Source organism: Erpetoichthys calabaricus, chromosome 8 (genome assembly GCF_900747795.2).
Source record: "Erpetoichthys calabaricus chromosome 8, fErpCal1.3, whole genome shotgun sequence".
In the NCBI taxonomy this organism is placed as follows: domain Eukaryota; kingdom Metazoa; phylum Chordata; class Cladistia; order Polypteriformes; family Polypteridae; genus Erpetoichthys; species Erpetoichthys calabaricus.
In genome coordinates, this window is record NC_041401.2 from 175056869 (window position 1) to 175083856 (window position 26988).

Sequence of the window (26988 nt, forward strand, 5' to 3'; positions counted from 1 at the left end):
GGAAAGGAGAGACTATAAACTTTCAAAATGTGGATCTGGTAAGAGCAATGAAAAGAGGTTGGATGGAAAAAAAAAAACAAATGAAGAGGTCCTATGTCAAAGTAGGAGAAGATTGTAGACTTGTTCTGTCAGTCATGAAGATGAAGAAAATATAGATTAGATGTGTGCTGTGAGGCAATTGCCTGATGAGGGAAGTGGTTGAAGATTCCTGGGAAGGAGACAAAGAGAAAGTAAAAGAATGACAATGTTAGATGATGTCTAAAGACAGAACACTCGATGATGGTGATGATGACAATGCATTGGGGAGGCCTCAGTAATACTGTCTCATTATTACAAAAAATACACAGCAGTGCTTGAGGAGGTCCAGAAAAGAATGACTATACGAATTCCAGAACTGTGGGGTATGAGTTATGAATAAAAACTGAAATAGTTGGATTTTTTTCAGTTTTAGAAAATGGCAGATAGAGAAGACATGATATAAGTGTTACAGATAATGAAGGGAATTTATACTATGGACGCCAGCTGTTAGCAGAACAAGTTGGAACAGGTGGAAACAGGTTAAGGGTAAACTTTGCACATCCGTTAAAAAGTTGTTCTTCACAGAAAGAAACGTAGATACATATTGTGGAACAATATGCCAAGAAATGTGGTAGACAGTAGCAGCGTGGTGACCTTCAAATCTTGACCTGATGATATTTTGTAGAAGTTAGGTATGCATTAATTGAGGTGGGCTAAAATTCTTGTTCTCCAGAAAGTTGTAGAAGATATTGATTAAACAACTTAGTACTTTGGTTTGTACTCAGTTTATTCAGTATTATAAAAAAGCCCTTGTCTATGAGGGGAATGAAACTTGATAATGTATTTTTATATCTGTAGACGTCTTTAGTGATTATCACTTTGAATTGTGATAACTTGCATTATTATGTGGGATGGAGATACTAGGAGAGATAGCAGACAGCACAACATTACTATAAAGAGTTAGGCTTGCAATGAAAATGTTTTAACAGTTTAGTTTGTCATATACCCATGCTGCTCTTTAGGAGATGGAATATAATTGAAGGTAGTAGGTCACATCTTGAAAGAAGAGAAGGTGCATTTTTAGCTCTATATAATCAAAGGCTAACCCTAACCCTAATTTCTTACAAACATGGAGAATATTGAGGGCCCCAAAAGTTAAAATAATGTTTGCTCTATTGCATGTCTTGCTTAAAAAGAAGCAGGCTGCAGCTGGTGTCTAGTTAACTCACTTCACTCAGATGGCATATCACATATCATTTGTCTTGTCCTGCATGTCACACTGGGCTTTGGAGTAATAAGAGAGGAGCAGACATGTCAAGCAGAAGAAATAGCAGCGACTGGCAACCATGGAGGAAAGACTACAGGAAAAGAGCATTCAGCCCAGTAAAGAGTTACTTTCATTTTATTTTACACATCGCCAGCGGCCCTCGTTGTTCATAACTTACACACAACATTGGCTGTAATAAGGAAATCAATACGGCATCGACTGGAGATGCCACACAGCATAATGTTTGCTCTTAATGAGATTAGGCCTCCAAATAACTACACACACTAGTCAGCAATGCCGTACAGAGACTCCCTAATCCAACAAGTGATGCTTGTTTTGCACTGTGTCAAGGTACATGAGATTTCCCTGTTGCAAGAGAAAATAAGACTATGGCAACTGACAAGTAAAATTCAAACTCAAAAACACTTGACACAAAAAAATTACTAAATTAGACATGAAGGAGAAAGTAATCTTTTGAAGACCTGTGTCAGGGTGAGCCATTCTGCAGTTAGCTGGTTCTAATCTGCAACAGCAAGCACCGGGTCACTTACCCAGCCCTAGCTCTCACTCACTTTTTCTAATCTGTGGCACACAGGGGAAAAAAAGACAAAAAAAAGAAAAGATGCTCTTACTCTGCCCACAGGCCAAGCTAATTAACATGGTAGCATTTATCATTTTCATTTCAATTTAATATATACACATTGTGTTAGTTAATTAACATTTAAGACATTTTCTCCACATGATCCATCAAGCACACACTTACTCCTTCCATCATTAGTCATACAGTGTTTAGGTTGCAGGTCAGCTGGGATCAGATCATCTGCACTGTGGGGGGATCTCATTTTATGATGTACAGATCACTAGGTATCTCTCACTTGCACTGTCAAACTGTGGTGCAACCACACCCACCAGGCTTGCACTCAACTGAAAAATGCATAGTTGTGATTGTCAGGTCTCACAATAGTCCTGGGTTTTGATGTGCCAAGTAGACATGGCATTTAATAAGGGGCACTGATTTTATTATTGGCATGTATAAGGATATACAACTTTATAATATTCCTTTTCGCCAGATTGTCTACCAAAGATTTGGTGGTCCATGTTAATATTTTGAAATATTACTTTTCAGAGTACTTATCGTACTCAGAAAAATAAAATAATGTGTGCTCACAAAGCAGGGGAAGGCTACAAGAAGATAGCAAAGCTTTTTCAGGTAGCTGTTTCCTCCGTTTGTAATGTAATTAAGAAATGGCAGTTAACAGGAATGGTGGAGGTCAAGCTGAGGTCTGGAAGATGAAGAAAACTTTCTGAAAGAACTGCTCATTGGATTGCTAGAAAGGCAAATAAAAAAACACCGTTCGACTGCCAAAGACCTTCAGGAAGATTCAGCAGGCTCTGGAGTGGTGATGTACTGTTCAACTGTACAGCAACACCTGAACAAGTATGACCTTCATGGAAAAATCTTCAGAAGAAAACCTTTCCTGCATCCTAGCTACAAAATTCAGCACCTGAAGTTTGCAAATGAACATCTAAACAAGCCTGATGCATTTTGGAAACAAATCCTGTGGACTGATGAAGTCAAAATAAAATGTTTTGGCCACAATGTGCAAAGGTATGGTTGAAGAAAAAAGGGTGCTAAATTCCAGGAAAAGAACATCTCAAACTATTAAGCATGACAATGGATCAATCATGCTTTTGCTTGTGTTGTAGCCAATGTCACAGTGAACATGTCATTGGTAGAGGAAAGAAAGGATTCAAATAAATACCAGCAAAATCTGGAAGCAAACATTACACCATCTGTAAAAAAAAGTTTAAGTTTAAAAGAGAATGGGTCCTACAACAAGATAATGATCTGAAACACACCTCAAAATCTATAATGGAATACCACAAGAAGTATAAGCTAATGGTTTGCCATGCCCCTCACAGTCCCCTGACCTAAACATCGTTGAAAATCTGTGGATAGATCTCAAAAGAGCAGTTCATGCAAGACAGACCAAGAATCTTGCAAACTTAGAATCCTTCAGCAAAGACGAATGGGTGAAAATACCCCAAGTAAAAACTATCCAATTTCCTAACGTGAAGTTGAATACAGGAGATATCTTGGCATCATTAAGCATGCTCAGTACTTGCCCAATTTAGGAACCAATTAAACTGACATGTGTATTTTAGGAATGCAGGAAGAAAGAAGGTAAAATACAGTAATCTCTCCTCCATCGCGGGGGTTGCGTTCCAGAGCCACCCGCGAAATAAGAAAATCCGCCAAGTAGAAACCATATGTTTATATGGTTATTTTTATATTGTCATGCTTGGGTCACAGATTTGCGCAGAAACACAGGAGGTTGTAGAGAGACAGGAACGTTATTCAAACACTGCAAACAAACATTTGTCTCTTTTTCAAAAGTTTAAACTGTGCTCCATGACAAGACAGAGATGACAGTTCTGTCTCACAATTAAAAGAATGCAAACATATCTTCCTCTTCAAAGGTGTGTGTGTCAGGAGCACAGAATGTCACATAGATAGAGAAAACAATCTCTAGCAAACAAATCAGTGGTGCTCTTTGGCTTTTAGGTATGCGAAGCACCGCGGCACAAAGCTGTTGAAGGCGGCAGCTCACACCCCCTCCGTCAGGAGCAGGGAGAGAGAGAGAGATAGAGAGAGAGAGACAGAGTTTGTTTTTCAGTCAAAAATCAATACGTGCCCTTCGAGCTTTTAAGTATGCGAAGCACTGTGCAGCATGTCGTTTCAGGAATCAGCTTTACAAAAGATAGCAACGTGAAGATAATCTTTCAGCATTTTTAGGCGAGCGTCCGTATCGTCTAGGTGTGCGAACAGCCCCCCTGCTCAATCCCCATACGTCAGGATCACAGATAGTCAGTGCAAGAGAGACAGAAAAGTAAGCAATCTAGCTTCTCAGCCATCTGCCAATAGCGTCCCTTGTATGAAATCAACTGGGCAAACCAACTGAGGGAGCATGTACCAGAAATTAAAAGACCCATTGTCCACAGAAATCCGCGAACCAGCAAAAAATCCGCAATATATATTTAAATATGCTTACATATAAAATCACAATTTAAATGTCCGCTACGCACGCGTGTTGACTCGGCGACGCCCAGAGCAGAAAGAACACGCTCCGGCCACTCCAACCGCGCCATGCGGGGAGTGAGAGAGACGCCAATATCTCACACTCTCTCCCCCCTTAAAGAAATTAAATGGGTGCGGGTGAGACCACTGACCTCCCTCCCTTCTATTAGTTATAGGTTATAGTACGTTCGGCTTATCTATGAAACGATTTTATTTTAAAAATTCGTATGATTTTTGGTCTCCGGCTTATACATGAGTCCGGCTTATAGACAAGAACCTAGGGTAGATAAAGAAGAATTTGAAATTGCTGCTTAGTAAACAATATGTTTGTTAGCTTAATAGCAAATGCATCTTATGTATACTTATAAATCTGTTAAGCATGTTAGTCTTGGGCCTTCTTGATAATCAAATTAAGAACATTTGATACATTTGTAGCTTTTTTAAAGATTTGTACTGTGTTTATTATATGTTGCTGTGTGTCATACAGCATAAACTTTGGTAATACACACACATACACATACACTTTTTTTGTTGTTACAGTAATGGTGAAAAGTACTTTTTTTAAATTAAGCCTTGTTTCATATAGGTACATTATAGAAAAAAATTAAACAATATAACGGCTTGTAATTATGAAAAGCATTTTATTTTCTTTTATGCCGCATGTACTGTATTATGGATACATATTAGTGTACATATTTTATTAGTTGAAGCATGTATGTTAAGGAAATGTTATTTATTTTAGTATTTTATGGTTACTGAACAATATGCCTACAGAATTTCATTTTGCTAATAAAAAATGAATAGTTGAAAGACCTGTGGTCTATAGCTTAAATCTAAGAATACACTTTAATATAGAACATAAGGCTTCTATGTGTCTGGTTATGCTGGAGCTTAGTATAAAAAGTTTTTTTATGGGATAAAGAAAAAAAAGAAAAATATCAGAATTGGTTGATCAAGTAACACGAAATCACTGATCAGTATCGGCCTTAAAAAACCAGATTGAAACATCCCTAGTATCCATTTAGTTTTTCTCAGACTTTATTTCCTTTTCAGTGAGCTTTGAATGTTCATTTAACTCTTTAGGGCATGAATGTGGCTATAGTGCCTTATAACGCTAAGATGACACATGCAGTGTTGGTTATAATCTTGCTCTTCATGTTGCCAGGGTAAGGCCCAATTCTCCACAACACTGAAATGGAAATAATTAAATTACAAATTGATGGGAAGTTAAAGGTTCCCGTGTAAGTCTGTCTGAAACCAGATTTGATACTAAAATCTACCAAAAAGTTGTAATCCAGATAAGAAAACCCACCACACGTATGGTATAGTTACTAATCAGGCATCCAGTAAATAAGGTCGCATGTATCAGTCAGCTTTGTCAGGTCATACAAAAGAACCGTAAGTTTGACCTACCCAGGTGTGAAATGAAATAGGAATTAAAACCCATGGCATGCATGGATACTATCCAGTTTGCTGTAATTCTTCATTATTTGGAAATAGAAAAGGTGCCAACATCCCTGTTCACTTTTAATTGGCAGATAAGCCTTTCGTGTATAAAAAGAAAAATAAATAAACAGTGCGCAAAATATTACCTAACTACTTGGCTACTGTGAAGCTACAATATCTAAACAGAAGAAAATTCCCATTCTTTTGGGACTTTTTTGTCTGCACTTCTCTGAATCCACTTGATCATATCAGATAAATCCAAATATTTATAAAGTTTGCAAAATCAGGACAGTAGTGACTGCCTAGACCTGTGACTTGACTAACCATGAACCCATCTGAGAGAACAGAGTTGGCCTGTACATCAATTTCTCTACAGCAGTCCAAATGCACTACATTCGTATGTATGGTATTTCTACCTTTGCCACTCAAATCCCAAGCAAGAATTGAAGGGAGCTCTGCTACAATTTATAGCTGCATTTCTTACTATGGAAATGGGTCTGAGGAGTGTGGCAGTGTTGTGGTTTAAAAGACTTCCAAAAGCTCAATAAGTCTGAAGTCAGAAGGTAAAGATTGTGGTAACAGAAAGGTAGTAACCCCAGAAATATTTCTTGTTTTTTTTTTTTTTTCTATTTTAAATCCTTTTCTACTATTAGTTTATAACCCACTATTAAACTATATCGGGCTGTTTTGCATACTTTATTCCTTATTAGGGAGACACCCCCTTCATAACTGGAATATTTGAAAATATTCTAGTCAGTTTTCAGGGAATGTTTAATTCCAGGTGCAGTACACAGATGGAGCAAAGAAGTGTTTTTAGTTAGGCCTGAGGAGAGACTTGAGAGTTCAGAGAACTCCATTCCATATTTAGAAATGCTTGGGTGTGCTGTCCTGTTACAAAATATCTCTCTATATATAAAATCCAACATCTGTCTGTCTGTCCGCTTTTCACAAGAACACCACTTAATGGATTTAGATTGGGTTTTTTTCTATAATTTGCTTGAACATTCCGGTTAGCATTAAGTATTATAGCTTGGTTGCAGCAGCGTTTTATTTGTGCAAATCCAAGATACAGGCTGTGGGCCAAGGGGAGGAGGCAGGACCTCAGGAGTAGGGAGCCAGGCGGGGCCCTCCTCACTCTCACACCATCCTCCGTTCAAGTCACTCTGCCTCTCACCACGTGTTGGAGAGCACCTTGCCTCCAATTAGCTACTGATACCTATTTGTTCAGCAGACATTATCATCTAGAGGTTGTTAAAGAGTAATACTTGACATTTTTGAGAGAGAAATCACAGCTACATGTGTTTTAGAGGGTACCTGCTCATTGGCAGAGACATCATGGCCACATGCTCTTCTCCACATGCCGGGGACGCTCTCCCGTCAGAGCTGAACACGATCAGATACAGTGACAACGTTTGACATTGGAGCGTACCTACCTTCTGCTTGGCCAGAGATATCTTGCCAACTATTTACACATTTGGTAAAGAGATCACAGCCACATTCTCGCCCCTGATAGCAAAACCAAAAACACTGTAAATCAAGATGCACTTGGATACAAAACCTATCAATATAAATTCTTCTCAACACATATTATTACATTTCTTTTAAAAGCTTTTTAAAGTTTGTCCTGTTTCACTACTATGTGGGTGGAGCCACGGGGGACAGCTAGTATGTAATATACAGTACATCCAACCATGCAGTTTCTTAATCTATTAGAATTAATTCTGGGTTTTAGCCAGTCAGGGTTTTTCTCCGGTACAAAGCAGAGACCTATTCTGGAGAGCCTATTGAATAATGCAGGAGCACATCACATACATTTGTCATAACTAGTAATAGTTAGAGATCCAACAAACTCAGTATTTGTTTTTGAACTGTTGAGAGATTGCAAAAACATATGAAACCTATACAGAACTCATCCTTCGTCCCAGTACTTCAAAGCAACAATGCTACATACTGCATGTTGGTGCTGCACCACAGAAATATGCATGCACAGTCCTACATACAGCATATACACAAACATTCACAAAATCTGCCCAACCCAGTTTCTGATTTTTGGTGGTGCTGAAGCACTGAGTGCAGGGCAGGGACCCGGCCTGGACAGACTGCAGCTCCATCATAGGGCATATTCACTCATACTAAACATTTAGAATGTAGCATTAAAAAGAAAGAGTATATAGAGAAAAGCTTACAGGGATATGGGAAGTGTCAGGTGCTGGTAATCATAATTGTCATTATGTTAATTTTACCTTTTTGATTAGTAGATGATTAGAAATTAATTTCATTATTCTTTTGACTGCATTTTGTTCTCTGAGTGTCATTTCTGTGTTCATCTGCAGCTATTACAGAAGATACAGTAGCTATTGTTGTGAGCTTATATGAATGGGCAATATCATCATTGCAATCTTTCTTGAGAGCAAAGGCTGCATTAGGATTTGGGCTGAAGATAGTTAAAAAGAATTACGGTGTTTACAAATATTTTATGGGTGTTTGGGCATTAAATGTATTTTGTTACACACATTTTCAAGGCAATGAATCTAACTCTAAAGTTAGTTTATTGAATCATTGTTTACTTTTTGTGTTGTGTAATATTTTGCATCATCACCATTTTGGTTGTTTATGGGTGGTTTGTTTCTGTCATCGTAAGGTCAGTACCCTTATTAGGGGCTTTTCCACAAAGGTTAAAAGGTCCTCTTTTTAAGCAATTCCTGATCTGAAGTTGCGGATATAAAAATTCTTTTTGTTGAATGTAGTTATTCTTAATTTTTGTGGTGCTGACCCTTTGCTTGCTATGGATTAACTTTGATTTTTGCCTCTCATTTTTGTTTTGATGCTGAATTTCTTTATCATTTGCTTTTGAACCTTTGCCTTCTGACTATGTCATATTCCCTGGTCCTGCTCAAAAAGAAAAATATTCTTATTAGTTCATCTAAAATAAAAAATCAAGGGTCATTTACTGACTGTAAGAATTGCACTTTAAATGTTCTTAAAAAATACTTTAGTTTATTTCGTTTATTGACCTTTGCCAGTATAAGATTTTGATTTTGCTTAGCATATAATCCAACTCACTCACAAGATGTTAGATGATCTATTTCTTTGAATAGAACTTGGTTTTCCACACATATCCGAAAAATGTGCATGTTGTATTAATGACCATCTTTAAACGGGTCAGTATGTGTGAGTGTGCCCTTAGATGAACTGGCACTGAATAAAGGCTAGCTGCTGCCTTGCCACTACAGCTGCCAGGATCTGAACTAGAAACCCAGATTAGGAAATATTGTAGATGGCTGGAAATTTCATGGATAATGTTATTATATAGTCATAACAAGAAACATGTGCAAACTTCACAAAGAGACCTGAGTGAATATTCAAACCCAGTGAGCTCTGGCTCTTTTATTAAATCTTTTTTGTTCCAAGCACAGAGCTATCAGGCAGCAGCTCTTTCATGTTACCCGGTATTATATGCACACACTAACATCTCAAAGCATCAATAGACACATATATGAATATGGACACAAAGACCTGCAAATACATATATAGGCTGATAAACACATTCTTATCTACACTGTAAGTCAGGTCCCCACACATTGACTCACTACAGACTCGCAATCCTACAATAGATAAATATAGAAAGACTCCCACACACACATATACTGTATGTTACACAAGTAAATGCTCACGCAGCTCAAAAGCCATATTAAGGTATCTACTTTTTATTTTATTGGTGACTACATTCAAGGGAAGGGAAGGGCAGGGAAAGGGAACACTAATCTCACTGTAACTAATTGTACCCTCCTAGGCACTTTCGATAACCGATTTAGCCAGCTTTGAAGTGAGAAACATGAAGTAGAAAACAAGCACCAAGCATTAAAAAGCAGATGAAGATTTTTCACATGAGTTCACATCTCCTGGTGGTTTACAGTCTAACAAGGAAATGCTGACACAGGGCATGAAAATCTTTCTGCATTATTTCGGGGTGTATAGGATCAAATGTTTCTGAAGAAAAACGAAAAAAGATCTAGTAAAAGGAAAAAAAAAGAATTCAAAGTTTGCAATGTGATGCCTAAAAAGTCAGGCAGGCTTATAAATTGGCAATCAGGGGCCATACCATTATAAACTGACCCTTTTCAACATCTACTGAGACATTTCAACCAGTAAAAGACATTTTCCCAAAACATTCAAATGTTATTTTCAAGAACACAAATTTTAAAAACAAAATCCCTTAAAGATAGGGTGAGAAGCTCAGTCATCCGGGAGGAGCTCAGAGTAGAGCCGCTGCTCCTCCGCATCGAGAGGAGTCAGATGAGGTGGCTCGGGCATCTGATCAGGATGCCTCCTGGACGCCTCCCTGGTGAGGTGTTCCGGGCACGTCCAACCGGGAGGAGGCCCCAGGGAAGACCCAGGACACGTTGGAGGGACTATGTCTCTTGACTGGCCTGAGAACGCCTTGGGATTCTCCCGGAAGAGCTAGAAGAAGTGGCCGGGGAGAGGGAAGTCTGGGCATCTCTGCTCAAGCTGCTGCCCCCGCGACCCGACCTCGGATAAGCGGGAGACAATGGATGGATGGATGGATGGATGAATATCCAGCAAAGCCTTTTTTGCGTACTTCTATTCGGAGGGAGTGGAGTTCATAGAGTATTAGATTCCTATAGACTCCTGTGCAGCAGCTCTCTCTCTCTCTCTCTTTCTTTTGCTACAACTTTTTACAATTACAAAGCATTTGGGTATCAAATATAATCCACAAATTGGTGCTGGCTTCATAATCAATCCCAGTTCACATAACCACCCATCCACATGCAAAATGTACTATAGTGATAATTCAATCAAAAGTTAATATAACAATTAATACAACCTAGCAGTTATACCTTCATCACAGCGGCCAGCTTTGGCAACCTCAATTGTCTTCTTCAGCTGGCAAGAGGTGACTTGCATTTCACACAAGTTGTCATATGTGATGCCATCACTGCCACATACTTGGGAGAAAGGCTGATGCTCACAGTGGGGGCATAAGCAACGATTGTCAACACAGTTGGCACCGAAGGAGCACAGCGTACCACCACAGGTCTCTGTTTAAATAAAAAATGGAAAGAATGACACTGTAGGCTACACATAAAAATAAGATTTTGATGTACAGTAAGTCTTCTAATTTGAGAGGTTTTGATCTCATAAACATTTACCTTCAAATTTCACCATTTAAACATTCACAATCCAGCATTCCATTTTCTCTCAGCATTAAATCCTAATTTTTAACCTATTGGTCTGTACAGCAGTTGCCTTGTAGCTCAACGTTAATAGTCAAGGCCACAGTCCAATGCAACTATCTAACATTCCATGCCAACCTCCTGAACACATCTATTTTTGTTTTCACAAACGATTCTATCTGATCACTTGTCTTTTAACTCATCAATACACTCAGCTCCAAGTTTCAGTCTTTCTAGTAAAATATTTATTCATTCACCCAGTTACTTGCCATTCTATCTAAATTACCAAGCATCTGTACATCTAACTAATCACATATGAATATAGCTACTAGTCACTTTAACTATATTCATTTATACCTAATCAATATATACAGTATATACCTATTCTTCAAATTGCCTGAGCCCCCCCCCCCCCCCCCCCCCATTCCCTCTCCAATATTCAACATTTCCTGTCATCCAATCTTCCTTCTTTCTCTAAACACTACATCTCATTCAACCAGTCAACTAATAGTCCTTGGAAGAATACAGTCATAACTCTGTCCATTCATTCATCCATCCATCCAATTTACCTGCCCCACCACCAATTAATCCATCTACCACTCTGATTTTGATATTCACATATTTGACATAATCTACTTAAATATGTGTTTAGTTGTATCTAAATTAGTGGATTAATCACGCTATTTAGGCCCATACGTACTTACCCATTTATTCTTCCATTTTCTTGCCATTTAGTCTCTCAAAACACCCAATTACCTGTCCACCTAACTAGTCTTTTATATGTGTATGCACCCACTAATCACTTCGTCAATACATTTATTTATACTTTCTCTCTTCATTCCTCAACCTAAGCACCTTGCTACTCACTTATTTACTCCCAATGTTTTGTTTTTATTCATCTTTTCTTCCTTTATTTCTCAATTAGCAACCACCCAACAAGCAATTGATATATCTGTGATTCTCCCATCTATTTTCCTGCTTCTCCACTTCAATATCTGATTAATTCAGCTAGCCATCAAACTACCTTCTGTTTCTACCAACTTGACTCAATCTCTTAACCATTTGTCTAATTATATTGCTGAAAATAAATTAATTGATCTTTTGAGTTGCTTCTTAATTAACTCATTCTCTGACCGCATATTTATTTCTTAATTCTTCAATGGTTTTAAATTCACTGCAATCAAACCACCTGATAACTAGTCTTTTTAACCAATCATTCAAACATTTATCCACAAGTTTATTCCACTCATTTTCATTACACACTTACATATTACCTTTACTAGAACATTGATTTAACCAGCCAAGTTTTATACCCACTACCCACCAGTATATTTTGATAGTCACCTATCATTCCATCTATCTCTATTTTCTCAATCTGCTTACTCCAATGTTTGGTTGCAGAGCATGTTTGCCCACCCCTTAGATTTTGGGTATAAATGAGGCTTCCCGCTTTAGATATAACACCAGTCTCTCACAGGCTGCAGTCACACCTACACTAAGAGCTGTCAATCAACTTAACCTAAATATCTTTCTGATGTTGGAGGAAAATACCTAGAAAAGGAACACACATGCACAGGAATGTCATGCATACCCCACATAATGATCTGAAAGTCAGTCACTGAAGTTGTAAGGCAATAGCACTAATCGCTGCACTGCAGTTCTCTCTAGAACTCATCTGTTCATTTATCCATTCCTTAATTTTATGTTCTCATTTTCCTCTGTATATCATCCTTATACCCATCTGTGTGCTGCATCTATTCTTCTACCTGGAAATCTGTTTAGTTCATCCACTTAAGTATTCAAACTGTTAGTGTATCTACTAAAAATATGAACACATCCATTCACACAACTATCAATTTAACATTCTATTTATCTAACTATTCCCTCATCTGTAGGATTATCCACTTGTCTATCTTTCCATCTATTCACCCACCAATCTGTTCTCTACCTATATTCATTTATTTATTCATACCATTACAAGTCAGTTTCATACAATCACCCATCTATCTATCTGACCATCCTTCCATGTTTTAGGCCACTCACTCGATACTTCATCTATTCATTAAGCCTACCATATTTTCCAGTACTAATTCATCTATGGACTCACTCACCTAAGAGTCTGTCTACCACACCAGTTAAATCAAGACAATGTCCACTCAGAGGTTCTAGTAATGAAAGCATTCTATCTGAAAATGTGAATTAGTACTAAGAGAGCTAAAAGATAGCAGTGCCAGTCAATACACCATGCTTCACCATTTTCATTGTTACTTTTTAGAGTAATAATAATAATGAGTAAATGTGGTGATGGTGATAACGTAGTTACAATGACATCATGATGATGACAACATAGTTCTCACAGGAGAAAATACCAGTAAGCAGGCACCTGCAGTAGTGCAGTATAGGCATGTTTCTCTTATTAAAGAAAGGCAATGTGGGCATAAAGTAACCAGGAGTCACTGAAATGTTAAGTGTTATGGGATTTATATTCTCCGTGTCTTTATGCTTACTGTAAAAATGGTTTAACATTTTATCTTTCAAATTAAATTCAGTTTGGAATGAATTTTCTATTAAAACAGCTTTGAGTTCTTGGGAGGCTAGTGGACACATTAGTGGGAAGGTTGAAACCAACTAAAACTTTATTGCTACTCACTACATTCGCCCTGTGCTGCCACCTGGATGTCCCTCTTCTGGGTACAAGCTTGCACATGGAGCTCACACTCATTTGGGTAGTTGATGCCATCTGTTCCACATACTGGCTGCTTGGAAGGTACACACTCCGTCGAGCACACACACTTTCCTGTTGCTGTTTCACAGATAGCCCCAAACTGACACTTGCCGCAGGCCTCTGTGGAAAAAAGTAACACCAGAGAGAAATGGTTAGGGAGAAGAGCATGTGTTTTGCTCCACCACATGAAGCTCCACATGAAGTCAGGAGGAAAAAATAAATAAATAAATTCACAGGGGCCAAAACCATCTGCTATGAAAGCTCAGAAGCTGCTTTCCAGCTCCTGGGGTGTAAAGCTGTTAACTTGGCAGCATATTGGGGAGCACAGCACTTCACATGATAAGCTGAGTGTTTAAGGATTTTTTAAATAGAAAGCAAGTACAGTGTAAATAAAATAAAATATGTATGCTTGAAGTACACATTAACAGCAACTTGTTGGACAGAAAAAAATCCTGGATGTTTGCAACCAGCATCCAATAACAAAGCGTCCTCCTGACCTCTAGAGGGCACACTGGGTGTATTATTAATCTGAGCTCTGAAAACTGCTGCTCAAATTCTGGACCTGGCAGAGGGAGTGCTGTGGTATCTATATAGATGGGACAGATACCAAGTGTATACTACTATTAAACATGATGGTTCCATTACTAGATAACAATCCCAGTACCAAATTAGAAGTGCTAAATGAGGACCTGTCCAACTGTTCACTGAGAGAACTGGTCTTCTTGGGTCTGATCATTATTGGTATTAAACAATTCTCACAGATATTGTTAAGCTCCTTGTGAAAGCCCTAAATAAAGAACCTCAGAATGATTGCTGCTACCTCATGATCATCACGTATTCCCAAGGTGACTGGTAATATAAATATACACAAAAGCAACAGAAGTCACTGCCAGCCAAACACAGCTCAAAAACATTTAAAGGACTGATATAATGCCCTTCTAGTCAGTGCTATCCTATACATAATATGGGGGAGCATTCACCAAAGTTATCAAGAGAAAAAAGATTCTCATTCCCTCCAAAGAACTACAGCATTCTCTTGATTTAATGGTGTCACTGTTCAGCAACCCCTTTAGCAAACGCTCAATCACATCTGGAGTTAAGACTGGCAAGTCCATTTATTTTCACTTGAAGACTTTCATCTGTGAGAGACACATTCTCCTTCATTGCTCTACAGCCAGAATAATAGTGATGTGCCTATGTGTGAGTGAGTGCTAGTATGTCTTTGCTTACTGTATATTACCAAAATTCATGTGTTTGACTTTCTCTGAAAAGTATAGTACTACACTATTCTATACATCCCCATACATGTAGCAGTGCATGGGTTTCCCACAAGTACAGCGATGCACGTCTGTTTGACTCTAAAGGTATTTCTGGAGGCAAGCTTCTCTGTACACCCCATTAAGTACACCAGTACAGCCATTTATGTACTTCTCTCTTTTTCACTAGTACCATACTACACATACGGTATGCCCATAAGTAGAGTAGTCCATCAATGTCTGTTCATAGAGACAAACAAAACAGTACTGGTGTTCCCACAAGTGTACACCACAATATGTCTATGCATAGTCTTAAAGAAAAGTAACAGTTAAGAGCAATATTAAACATATCTGTATAGACAAACGTGTTTTGTGTAGACAAATTTGTAGAACAATGTTGTAGCACTAAGGTGGTAAAAAGTAATACACTGTGTGTGTATGTGTATGTGTATGATGTTAGAAACAGCTTATTTCCTGTGACAGCACCAAATCTCTCAGCCTACAGCCTAATACCATCAAACAACACAGCCAGTTGTTCCACAGATTTACTGCTTTTTGCCATTTCCAGCTTTAAATGATTCTCATTATTCAAATGAGGCATTTATCTCTTTTTTCATTTTTAACATTAACAATGCCCCCCTTTTTGCCTGCTCACTAGACAATCACTTCAAACCCTCCGCTAAAATGCCAGCGACTTTCCATCCTTTTTTGACAGACTAGTGAGCTGCTGTGCTATTTCTGTAGGATCCTCTCCATGACTGAATGTTTGATATTATGGTCATGGATTTCTAGGAGTGGCATTTCCCTGTGTGTCATGTATTCACCCGTCAATCTTTGGCATACATCACAAGATTTGTGATGCAATACTTTGAAATCTCCAATGTTCAAAGGAAAGTCAGAGGAGAGGAAATTACGAAGGGCTCAGTCTGGCTAAGCTTCCTCAATAACTTAGAGGAATGAACCCAGAATATGTACGCAAGTCCCACAATCACACTGGCCAGTGTATGTCTTTTGTTGAACTCTTCCTAAATTCTGCTTCTGAATTTTGCAAATTAGTAAAAAGTATTGTTTATAATAGTTTAAAATTAGAGCAGTCTTTGAAACCCACTTTGTTTAGAATTTATTAATAACCTGGTCACTAGCACATCAATATTAATTGGCTCATATTATCAGAACCTTGTTGAAGTATGGCATAAAACTTTATTTATAAAGGAGCACACCCCACCAACAGGGAAACATTTAGTAGGCTGAAGGATCATGTCCCGTGACCACCTCCCTTACTAGTTTCATGACCAAGCCTGCTCTTGTTGTAATGCCAAAATATGAAAATGTTATGTGATGTCTTGTCTCAGCATATATGCAATAAAAAGAGAGCAGATGGAAAGTAAGTGGAATAAAGGAATCAAAAGGGTGTGTGTGCACAGTAAACTACTCATCCTCCACCTACAAGTATCTTCTCTTCCACTTTTTCAGACTTAAATCTCTGTTACAGTTGGGCAGTTTTAGGCCCCCGAGACAAGGTCATCAAGTGTGTAAACATTATGAAAATAAATATTAATAATGACAAGCCCATATCCCCGGCACTGCAGTCTACTTTCATTTTAGATTCAGATGCCTCCTGAGCTCAGAAGATAAACACTTTTATTAGCATCTCATATTAAAAAATGGTGGGGGTAGAGAGGTGTCCTTGTTAATTTAGAACTCTCCTCTCTGCCACTCTCTGAATTCAATGGGTAGTGATAATAGGTAAAGATATCACCTTCTAATGAAAGGACTCTCTGGTTTCCTGTGTGCAATACATAAATACTTCAATATGGGCTTTGCAGCTGGGGAGCAGTTTCTTTGCTTTGTTTTGTTTTCTTGATATGACACTTGCTGAGATCAAAAACACTAAAATAATACACTAACATCAGATCTTATTTGTACAGTCATTTGAATAGTAAGTACTATCAGAAGGTCTGCAGTCTTGTGTCCAGCCAGGAAAGAAAGCACAGAACCATTCTAAACCTGATCACTAAAAATTAAAGAGCATGCTTTATTAAATCAAACAAGACAGAAGAATGACTATAAGGAAAAAACAAATTAACAACTGAAACAATAAACAACAGAAAACAAACCCATACCTTCATTAGTACTTCTACTGTCTTTCAGGTAGAGTGGCTCTAATATTTCCCCCTTCACAATAATATCACCATCACTCTCACTACAGTCATTCCTTGGTATCTGCAGGGGGTTAGTTCCAGGACCTCCCTAGCGTAAAGGACTTATACTTAAGGATGCTCAAGTCCCTTATATAAAACTAGCCAACCCGCGGCGTAGCATACGCCTCATAATTATGTATTGATGGGTGAACACTTCCTGAACAACACAGTTGTCCAAATGGGGTGGGTTTGAGGATACGACTGTGAGTGAATGAAAAGATGGAACTCTGGAGAGAGCAACATACAATTGTCCATGACTGAAAACTGGTTTTGGCAGTTACAGGCATATCGTTTTGAAAGTTTGTCCCTGTGCCTTATTAATTGCCATTGCAAAGACCAATCTAACAGGAAATTGTCTGCGTATAAAAGTAAAAGGCAAATTTGAATCTGATGGGGTCAGGGATATCCAGGGAATAAGGACAGTTTGTGAGGTAGGAGCTGTGATAGTTTTACACTCCAGTACATTGCGGTGAATGCTGGTAAGTCAGTCTAGTGCCATCACAGAGACTTCTTGTTGGCATGAGGTTTCTGAGAAGCATGACGACTGAACCTATTTTAATTTTGAGTTTATGCGGAGGCATGCCAGTGGGAGTAAGGCTGTTAAGAAATTCTTCGGGGAATGAAACCTGATCTGCGGGATTGTCTGTGACAATGGAATCAACGCTGGTGAAAGTTATTTCGTCGGTAGGGATAAGTTTCAGTACTTGTTCATTAAGGTGTAGCGAGTCTTGAGAAGTTGATGTCGCCATATAGTTGTTGAACGGGATCAGAAATAAAAGGAAAACAATGTGAAGGTAATGGATGTGGGAGGAGTGTTAGAGTTGGCGGGCGGGGCTCTGTCGTGCGTATCCCATGGTCTTAGAGTTGGTGGGCAGGGCTCTGTGAGTTAGCGGGCGTGGCTCTCTCGTGCGTATCCCATGGTCTCTGTCTTGCGTGCCATGGTCGGCTGCTTAGTGAATTGTTGGTGGTCGTGGCTCTGTCTTGCATGTGTCTTGCTTGCCATGGATTTAGTGAATTATATATATACAGTAGATAGCATAGTATCCATATTACTAACCGAAGGTTATGGATGCAGGGTGCATCGAAGCGCACGCGCACTGCAACAAGCCCGCCCATAGCTAACGACACAGCCACAGAAAGGTTAGTAATATGGACGAGAAGGTTGTACACTGGATGTCACGCGCACTGCCGCACTGCAACGAGCCCGCCACCTGTAAACTAGACTTGCTCTAATCCACTGTGCCAGTAATGTAGATCACATAAAAGTCATTCAGTTTGTCGCCCGCCCCAGAGTCCAGAGTCAAATGCAGCGGCGTCCCAAAACGTGGTGGCGCCCGCCCCAGAGTCAAACGCAGCGACTTCCCAAAACGCGGCGGCTTCCCAGAGTCAGTAGGTGGTGCCAAAATAACACACCATAATGCGCCATGGCGCCCGCCCCAGAGTCAAACGCAGCGGCTTCCCAAAATGCAGTGGCTTCCCAGAGTCAGTATGTGGCACCCAAACAACACAACCTGTGAGCTACACTTGCTCTAATCCACTGTGCCAGTAATATAGATCATATAACGGTCACAGACTCTAACCCAGCGGCTTCCCACCCAGACGCACCCACCCTCCAAGATATGTCATCCATCCAGATATCGGACGGAACAGAAACTGATTGTCATTCTTGGATTTCCGATTCGTTAGCGAATCGCGGGCTTACTTGTTTGCATATAATCTACACACATCCTCCCATATACATTCAATTATCTCTAGATTATAGCACTAGCAGCACTAAAACTTCCACAAATCTAACCATTTTTCTGCTTTATTGTAGAAATGCTTGATTCATTTTTACCAACCTTATGGCCCAATTCGGCAAGCGACCTGGCACTTTTCAAAAGACCTTTACACTCCCTCTTATGACCTGTTTATACTTGGGCACAGAAAGCTGCAGACGCAGTCATGCACAATGGAAGTGCACGCCAGTCTATTTATAGTTCAAGCGTTTGATGCACGACTCTGCACAGTTGCAGAATCTCCCAGCTTTTCCCACATCTTTTGTTTGCCTTTACATATTGATCTCAGAGATATTTCCATTTCTAACCGCACAACCTTTCATCATTGCGCAGGGTCAGGTCTTGCCATGAACATGCAGACATTTGGGTATTGCTTTTAATGTTGGATTGTGTAGCTACAGGTAGCATAGGGTTGCCAAATCCTTAAAAAATGTACAGCCCAAGGACAGCTAAAAATGGCGTAGAAGTGCAAAAAAACTAGCCCAATACCCAACGTTGACAAACTGGGAAGCCAGTTGTGGATTAGGTACAAACCATTTATAAGTGATAGAACAGGTACATCCCATCGAACAATGTCGTTCCCTCTTGGAGAATTTAGAACGATAAAATATTTATATAGGTGTGAAGGCCAGGGTGAGTGGTATGTGAATAATGAGAGAAAATGCTTATAAGATGGAGGGAGGGGGGGCTTTAGAAATAACCCAAAGAAACAGAACCCGCAGAAGGCCACTTTTCCCCCCGCAGATGCTGATCAAAAAATAGCTGAATTGGGCAAGAAAACCACAGACCACACAACTGCTCCTCCAGTGAGCGAATGTTTTCTTGTCTAGCACATGTGCAATCAATATGTACAGACATGTACAGGGCTGCACGATTACAAAATTCTGGAGGAACTCAGTGGCCGACGAGAAGGTGTGCTCACCAAGACTGATTGACTAAATTTACATCACGAGCACCCTAACAGTCCCTTGCAGCAACATGAACACTTGCACTGATTAAGTTCCTGCAACTTGTACACAGCGCCTATTGCTACTACCAAGTGGATGGTGTGGCGAGATCCTCCCTGCTGCAATAACTTGCAATCTCTGGTAGAATGCCAATAAAGATGACCAAACTTGACTATAGTGGATGTAAATATTGTAACAAGGTTTATGTAGGTGAAACAGTGGAAGGAACATTACTAAGCCTTGAGGGCTGAAAGTGGAGGGTTGGCGCATTCGCCTGACCCCATCTCTCCCAAACTACACATCACTTCATTGAAGGGGATTCAGTGTAGTGCTAGACATGCATTAGATTAAAGTTCTGCTTTTAGGAACTTTCTGAATTATTTATACCCAAACATTTTCGATCTGTAGACATCGTCTTTTAAATGGCCTTCCAAAGGTTATGCTTATACCATGTCAGTCATCTCTTATAAAATGTAAAGGTTACTTGCTCACAAAGACATCTAGTGGTGCTTATTTTTAAAAAACGAGGCCCCATCACAGCTTTCAAGTTCTGAACTTACATGGAATATATTTATTGACACTTGCTGGTCAGTCCTCCGTGGCCTATGTGTCTTTGTACCTGCAGTTACAGGGGATACCGTTCATTGCCAGAACCTTTCCCACCCAACAATGGTGGTACAGTTTCTTTGGGCTGATGTGTGACTCTCTCTCTTTGGCCCCTGTCAGGTATTAACCCTGTCCAGCACCCCTCTGGTGCCAATTTTGCCCTTGCAAACACCTCACAAGGTAACCCGTTTAATATATAAAATACAATCAATAATCCTGACAGCGTCCTAAAACTGTTTTTAACAGTGTGACAGATAGATAGATACACATAAGCATTTTATTTCTTGTGATGGTTAATGCTGTAAAAGGTGCCATATGAAATAGCACTCCATTGTGTGGCTCAAGGTTGTTATTGTTAATGAAAACTGAAATGACTAAAAAAGCACATTGTTCCTCGAAATAAAAACAAACAAAACTAAGAGCTCAATGTAAAAAAAAACTGATATTAAAATCATATACTCATAAATTAACTGGAATAAAATTAAAATGGGTGGAAATGAAAACTTGTTGAAGCCTATTACTTACTTCCTATTTGTTCTGACTACCTAGCAATGCACTATGTGGCTACATTACCTAATGGGAATAATACTTCTCAGTTAGGTGCATAGAGCAGGCTCTTAAACAAGGATCAACAGAAAAGAATTATCTGTAAATGGCAAAGTGCTGTCTTTTTATTATTTTGAGTAGGACAATGACATTATCAGTGTAGTCAGTCAGCCTTGTGAAGATCAATAAAAGGGAAATAACCATACAAATTTAAAAATACTCCTAAACTGAAGATGTCTATGAAGAGTTTGAGGACTATGACACACTGACAAAACAAATTTACCAAAGAAAGTAAAATGACTGGCAATGTCAGTCATTTAAATTGGTGTATGCAGAATGCTGCTGTCTGGTCATCTTAGTCAATCAAACAGAAAAACACAAAAGGTTTGTTGGAATGCCCAGCAAGTTCTAATGAATTCTTTCCTTCATAAAGTACTTGATCTGAAGTTTAAGATGTCTAGAGCTGTCTAAATAAGCACCTTGATCCTCTCTAGGACTTTTGACCAATGAAGTAGGGGAGAGATGGATTTTCGGTTCAAAAGCTTGATTCCATGTGAACTAGCTTCATGTCTGTGCACAACTCTGATTTTCTGCAAATATTTTATTTAACAATATTTTAATGAAAATGCATGCATTTTGTACGATGTGAGCATATAACTGGATGAATAACAAGAGGATTATATGACATGAGTACTGTATATGGAAATGTTTTTTGTGGATTTTCTAATATCGTTTGCTGTTGTTCAGCATTGGCCACCTGCTGGCCTCAATTGACTATGTGATCTCCATTCTCCTTTAAAACTTGTGATTAATTTGTTTTATTGGCATCACTGCAAAAAACACTACGTAAAGCAACAGGGAAAAAATATAATTTGAGGGTGGAGTATGAAAACTAAACTGAAGTGATTGTCTCAGTATAGAAACTAATTGAGGTTAAGTCACCAATAATAAAAATTAAAACTGATAAAAGTTCATAAACATAAACTGATACTTGGCTTAAAATGAAAGAAAAGGTGAAATTAGTACAGACATAAAGCTAATTTAACTAAAATAATCTTGTTTGCAAGGTGGTGCTTCAGAACATAAAAATCTATTACTACATTAGCATACAAGAAGAAAATACAATTATAAGAGACTTTATGGAAAAATAACTTAAAACCAGCATCCATAAAAATAACAAAATGTGAGGGATTTGAATAAAGAAATAAACTTCACAACTTTAAAGAAATATATTTAGAAAACATGAAAAATAATATTGTCCCACACTAAAGGTATTAGGAAGCTCAAAGTTTTTAGTTAAATCAGACAGACAGACAGACAGATAGATAATGTAACAGAGTACTTGTAGTGTGTGCTCCAAACTGAAATAAAAGTACTAACAAAAGGAAAACTTATTTCTAAAGAATTTCAGCTCTCTGTTTCTTCAAGTATCTGAGCGACTTTGACATGAGCCACACTATGATGGCTAGATGACTGGGTCAGAGCATCTCCAAAATGGCCAATCTTGTAGGGTGTTCCTGCCCAAGTCTCATTGTTATATGTAGTGGGTGAAGGCTAACACGACTAGTCCAATCTCACAGAAGGGCTACTGATACACAAATTACTAAAAAACATAATACTGGCCATAAGAGAAGGTTGTCAGATAATGCTGTGCATTACAGCTGCCTGCACTGCAGCTGGCTACATTGCCACAGACTGGTCAGAGTGTTCATACTGAACCCTGTCCAGCAATAAAAGCATTTACAATGGGCACATGAGCATCAGAAGTGAGCCATGGAGCAATGGAAGAAGGTTGCCAGGTCTGATGAATCACATTTTTTTTCAGATCATGAGGATGCCCAGGTGCATGTGCGTCCTTTACCTGGGGAATAGAGGGCAGCAGGATGCACTACAGGAAGAAGGCAAGCAGGAGGAGGCAATGTGATGCTCTGGGCAATACTGTGCTGGGAAATATTGGGTCCTGGCATTCATGTTGATGTTACCTTGACACATACCTAAAGATTGTTGCATACCATGTAAGCCCCTTCATGGCAACAGTATTTGCTGAAGGCAGTGATCTCTTCCAGCAGGATAATGCACCCTGCCACACTGCAAAAATTGTTCAGGAAAAGTTTGAAGAACATGACAAAAATATCAAGGTGTTGACTTGGCCTCCATATTCCCCAAATCTAAATCTCTTCGAGCAACTGTGGAATGTGCTAGAAAAACAAGTCCAATTCATGGAGGCCTCATCTTGCAACTTAAAGGACTTAAAGTATCTCCTGCTAACGTCTTGGTGTCAGATATCACAGGACACCTTCAGAAGTTTTGTGGAGTCCATGCCTCGACAGGTCAGAGCTGTTCTGGCAACATGATATTACATAATACATAATATTATGTAAGTGATTTGAATGTTGTGTCTGATAGGTACATAGTGACAATATGGCTGTGTGGTACCCATGCACTTAAATGAGTAGGGAAGTATTTCTTATGTAATCTGTGCCAAACTGGCTGCATTATTTTGAGTGTTTTGAAGGCAGCTGCACAGGTGGAATGGTAGCACAGCTTACAGAGAACACCTGCCAACAGAGAGCTAAAGTATGGGTGGAAGAGGCAGTAAAATGTAGCAGGGGCTGTACAGGACAGTGATGCATGTCACTTTTCTGTCTTGCATATCTGCTGGCAAAAGGCTTTTATCCCCTATAGTGAGACAGTTCAGTCTCGAAGCATAAGAATCTATGCCTATAGTATTAATGTTGAACTGCTAAAAAAAACTTAAAAATGATATAGTTTGCATAATGTTCTGGGACTACAGTTTTCTCAATACTTCAAATCACACAAACTCTCTGATTTTAATACCTACATAAGTACATTCTGAAGTGAAATTGGTGCAAGGCTTTCTGACCCCTAGATAAGGTACTAGTGAGCTTCAACAGGACTACAGTTGAAAACTTCAAGGGATTTTCTATGATAGAGTTTCCAACCTAAATAAGGAGCTATTTGTTTGTAGTACTAGTGTGTTGTACAGTGTTAGCCATTATGAATGTAGTGACAAGTCAAGTAAAATGACACCTTTTATTGGCTAACTAAAAAAAATTACAATATGTAAGCTTTCGAGGCAACTCAGGCCCCTTCTTCAGGCAAGATACGAGCTATTAGTTTGTAATTTTAAATTTGCTTGCTCAATCAAGTCAACTTTTAATGCATTGCTTTTTTCTTAACACTACTGAAAAATAGCACTAGGATGTTATAGAAGCCGATTATATTGATGTATTACCTTGATGACAGGACTCACAGAAAGCTTTTATTTTTATTTTTTTTTATACTTTTGAGTTTTATGAGTATATAATAAAACATACTGGACTAATTACTTCACTGTCTGGTCCCTGATGTGAAAAACCTCAGCATCCATAAACCTGACTAATTTATTCACACATTTATTTCCAATCCCAATAGAGGGCAAAGGGGAAAAAAGCCAGTCATGGAATTCCTGCTGACTTGGATATCTGTCTAAAGTAAAACATGGTATGCGAGTTAGTGATTTAAGTTCAACAACAGTCTATGGTACTTTAAAACATTGTGAGCAAGGCAGTCTGGAATTATTCATTTACAAAGGTATCTCTGAAAATGGAAACACGATGATGGCAAGGATAGCTGTGCTATGGTTACATTATGGTGGCTGACAGCTAAAACTGATTTGGTGCTGGCCTAATGATGAATTAGGTGCTTGACATTATGGATGCAAGACTCTTATTGGACTGATCTCAGGCTGCTGATGGATTAGTTGTCTGACATTATGGATGGCTATTTCTAACTAAACTGATAGTGAGAAAAAGATGGATTAGTTGTCTGACATTTTGGGTGTCTGGCCCTTAATGATATGATTTTGAACCAGTTAATTAACCAGTGATGCACAAACCAGTGTGTTTCTTCGTGCCGGTCCCAAGCTTGGATAAATGGGGAGGGTTACATCAGGAAGGGCATCTGGTGTAAAATTTTGCCAAATCAATATGCGGACAACAATACAAAGTTCCATATTGGATCGGTCGAGCGCCGGGTTAACAACGACCTCCACCAGTACTGTTAGCCAACAGGGTGCTGGCGGAAATTGGGCTACTGTTGGCCGAAGAAGAAGAAGGAGAAGAGGAGGAGGGAGATGTGTCTGGAGGCAGGAAGAGAGGAGGAAAGTAAAGAGAGTGGAACTGAGGGTAGGAACTTTGAATGCTGGCAGTATGACTGATAAGGGGAGAGAGTTAGTAGATATGATGAAGAGAAGGAAGGTTGATATATTGTGCAAACAGGATGGCAAAGAAGAAGTGGGATAGTCAGAGAGATGCAGAAAGTAGACAAAGTACAAGGAGATCAGGCTCAAGGTGAAGAGAGAGGTGGCGAAGGCTAAACAAAAGGCATATGATGAGTTGTATGAGAGGTTGGACACTAAGGAGGGAGAAAAGGACCTGTACCGATTGGCCAGACAGAGGGACTGAACTGGCAAAGATGTGCAGCAGGTTAGGGTGATAAAGGATAAAGATGGAAATGTACTCACAAGCAAGGAGAGTGTGCTGAGCAGTTGGAAAGAGTACTTTGAGAGGCTGATGAATGAAGAGAACGAGAGAGAGAAGAGGTTGGATGATGTGGAGATAGTGAATCAGGAAGTGCAATGGATTAGCAAGGAGGAAGTAAGGACAGCTATGAAGAGGATTAAAAATGGAAAGCCCGTTGGTCCAGATGACATACCTGTGGAAGCATTGAGGTGTTTAGGAGAGATGGCAGTGGAGGTTTAAACCAGATTATTTAATGGAATCTTGGAAAGTGAGAGGATGCCTGAGGAGTGGAGAAGAAGTGTACTGGTACCGATATTTAAGAATAAGGGGGATGTGCAGGACTGCAGTAACTACAGGGGAATAAAATTGATGAGCCACAGCATGAAGTTATGGGAAAGAGTAGTGGAAGCTAGGTTAAGAAGTGAGGTGATGATTAGTGAGCAGCAGTATGGTTTCATGTCAAGAAAAAGCACCACAGATGCGATGTTTGCTCTGAGGATGTTGATGGAGAAGTTTAGAGAAGGCCAGAAGGAGTTCCATTGCGTCTTTGTGGACCTGGAGAAAGCATATGACAGGGTGCCTTGAGAGGAGCTGTGGTATTGTATGAGGAAGTCGGGAGTGGCAGAGAAGTATGTTGAATTGTACAGGATATGTATGAGGGAAGTGTGACAGTGGTAAGGTTTGCGGTAGGAGCAACGGATTCAACCTGGAGGTGGGATTACATCAGGGATCAGCTCTGAGCCCTTTCTTATTTGCAATGGTGATGGACAGGTTGACAGACGAGATTAGACAGGTGTCCCCGTGGACTATTATGTTTGCTGATGACATTTTGATCTGTAGAGATAGTAGGGAGCAGGTTGAGGTGACCCTGGAGAGGTGGAGATATGCTGTAGAGAGGAGAGGAATGAAGGTCAGTAGGAACAAGACAGATACATGTGTGTAAATGAGAGGGAGGTCAGTGGAATAGTGAGGATGCAGGGAGCAGAGTTGCTGAAGGTGGATGAGTTTAAATACTTGGGATCAATAGTACAGAGTAATGGGGATTGTGGAAGATAGGTGAAAAGAGAGCAGGCAGGGTGGAATGGGTGGAGAAGAGTGTCAGGAGTAATTTGTGACAGATGGGTATCAGCAAGAGTGAAAGGGAAGGTCTACAGGATGGTAGTGAGACCAGCTATGTTATATGAGTTGGAGACGGTGGGACTGACCAGAAAGCAGGAGACAGAGCTGGAGGTGGCAGAGTTAAAGATGCTAAGATTTGCATTGGGTGTGACGAGGATGGACAGGATTAGAAATGAGTACATTGGAGGGTCAGCTCAAGTTGGATGGTTGGGAGACAAAGTCAGAGAGGTGAGATTGCGTTGGTTTGGACATGTGCAGAGGAGACATGCTGGGTATATTGGG

General features: G+C 39.4%; 1 protein-coding gene across 9 annotated transcripts in view; it reads right to left on the reverse strand.

Moving 5' to 3' along the window:
* Positions 1–26988, reverse strand: part of agrn (agrin) — a 553557-nt gene that overhangs the window by 90346 nt on the left and 436223 nt on the right. For all 9 annotated transcript variants that reach the window (XM_028807851.2, XM_051931028.1, XM_051931030.1 and 6 more), the window contains 2 exons: positions 13656–13850; positions 10670–10870 (listed from right to left, as the gene is read on the reverse strand). In XM_028807851.2, the coding sequence (XP_028663684.2) occupies positions 10670–10870; positions 13656–13850 (396 nt within the window). The remainder of the gene's footprint in view (positions 1–10669; positions 10871–13655; positions 13851–26988) is intronic.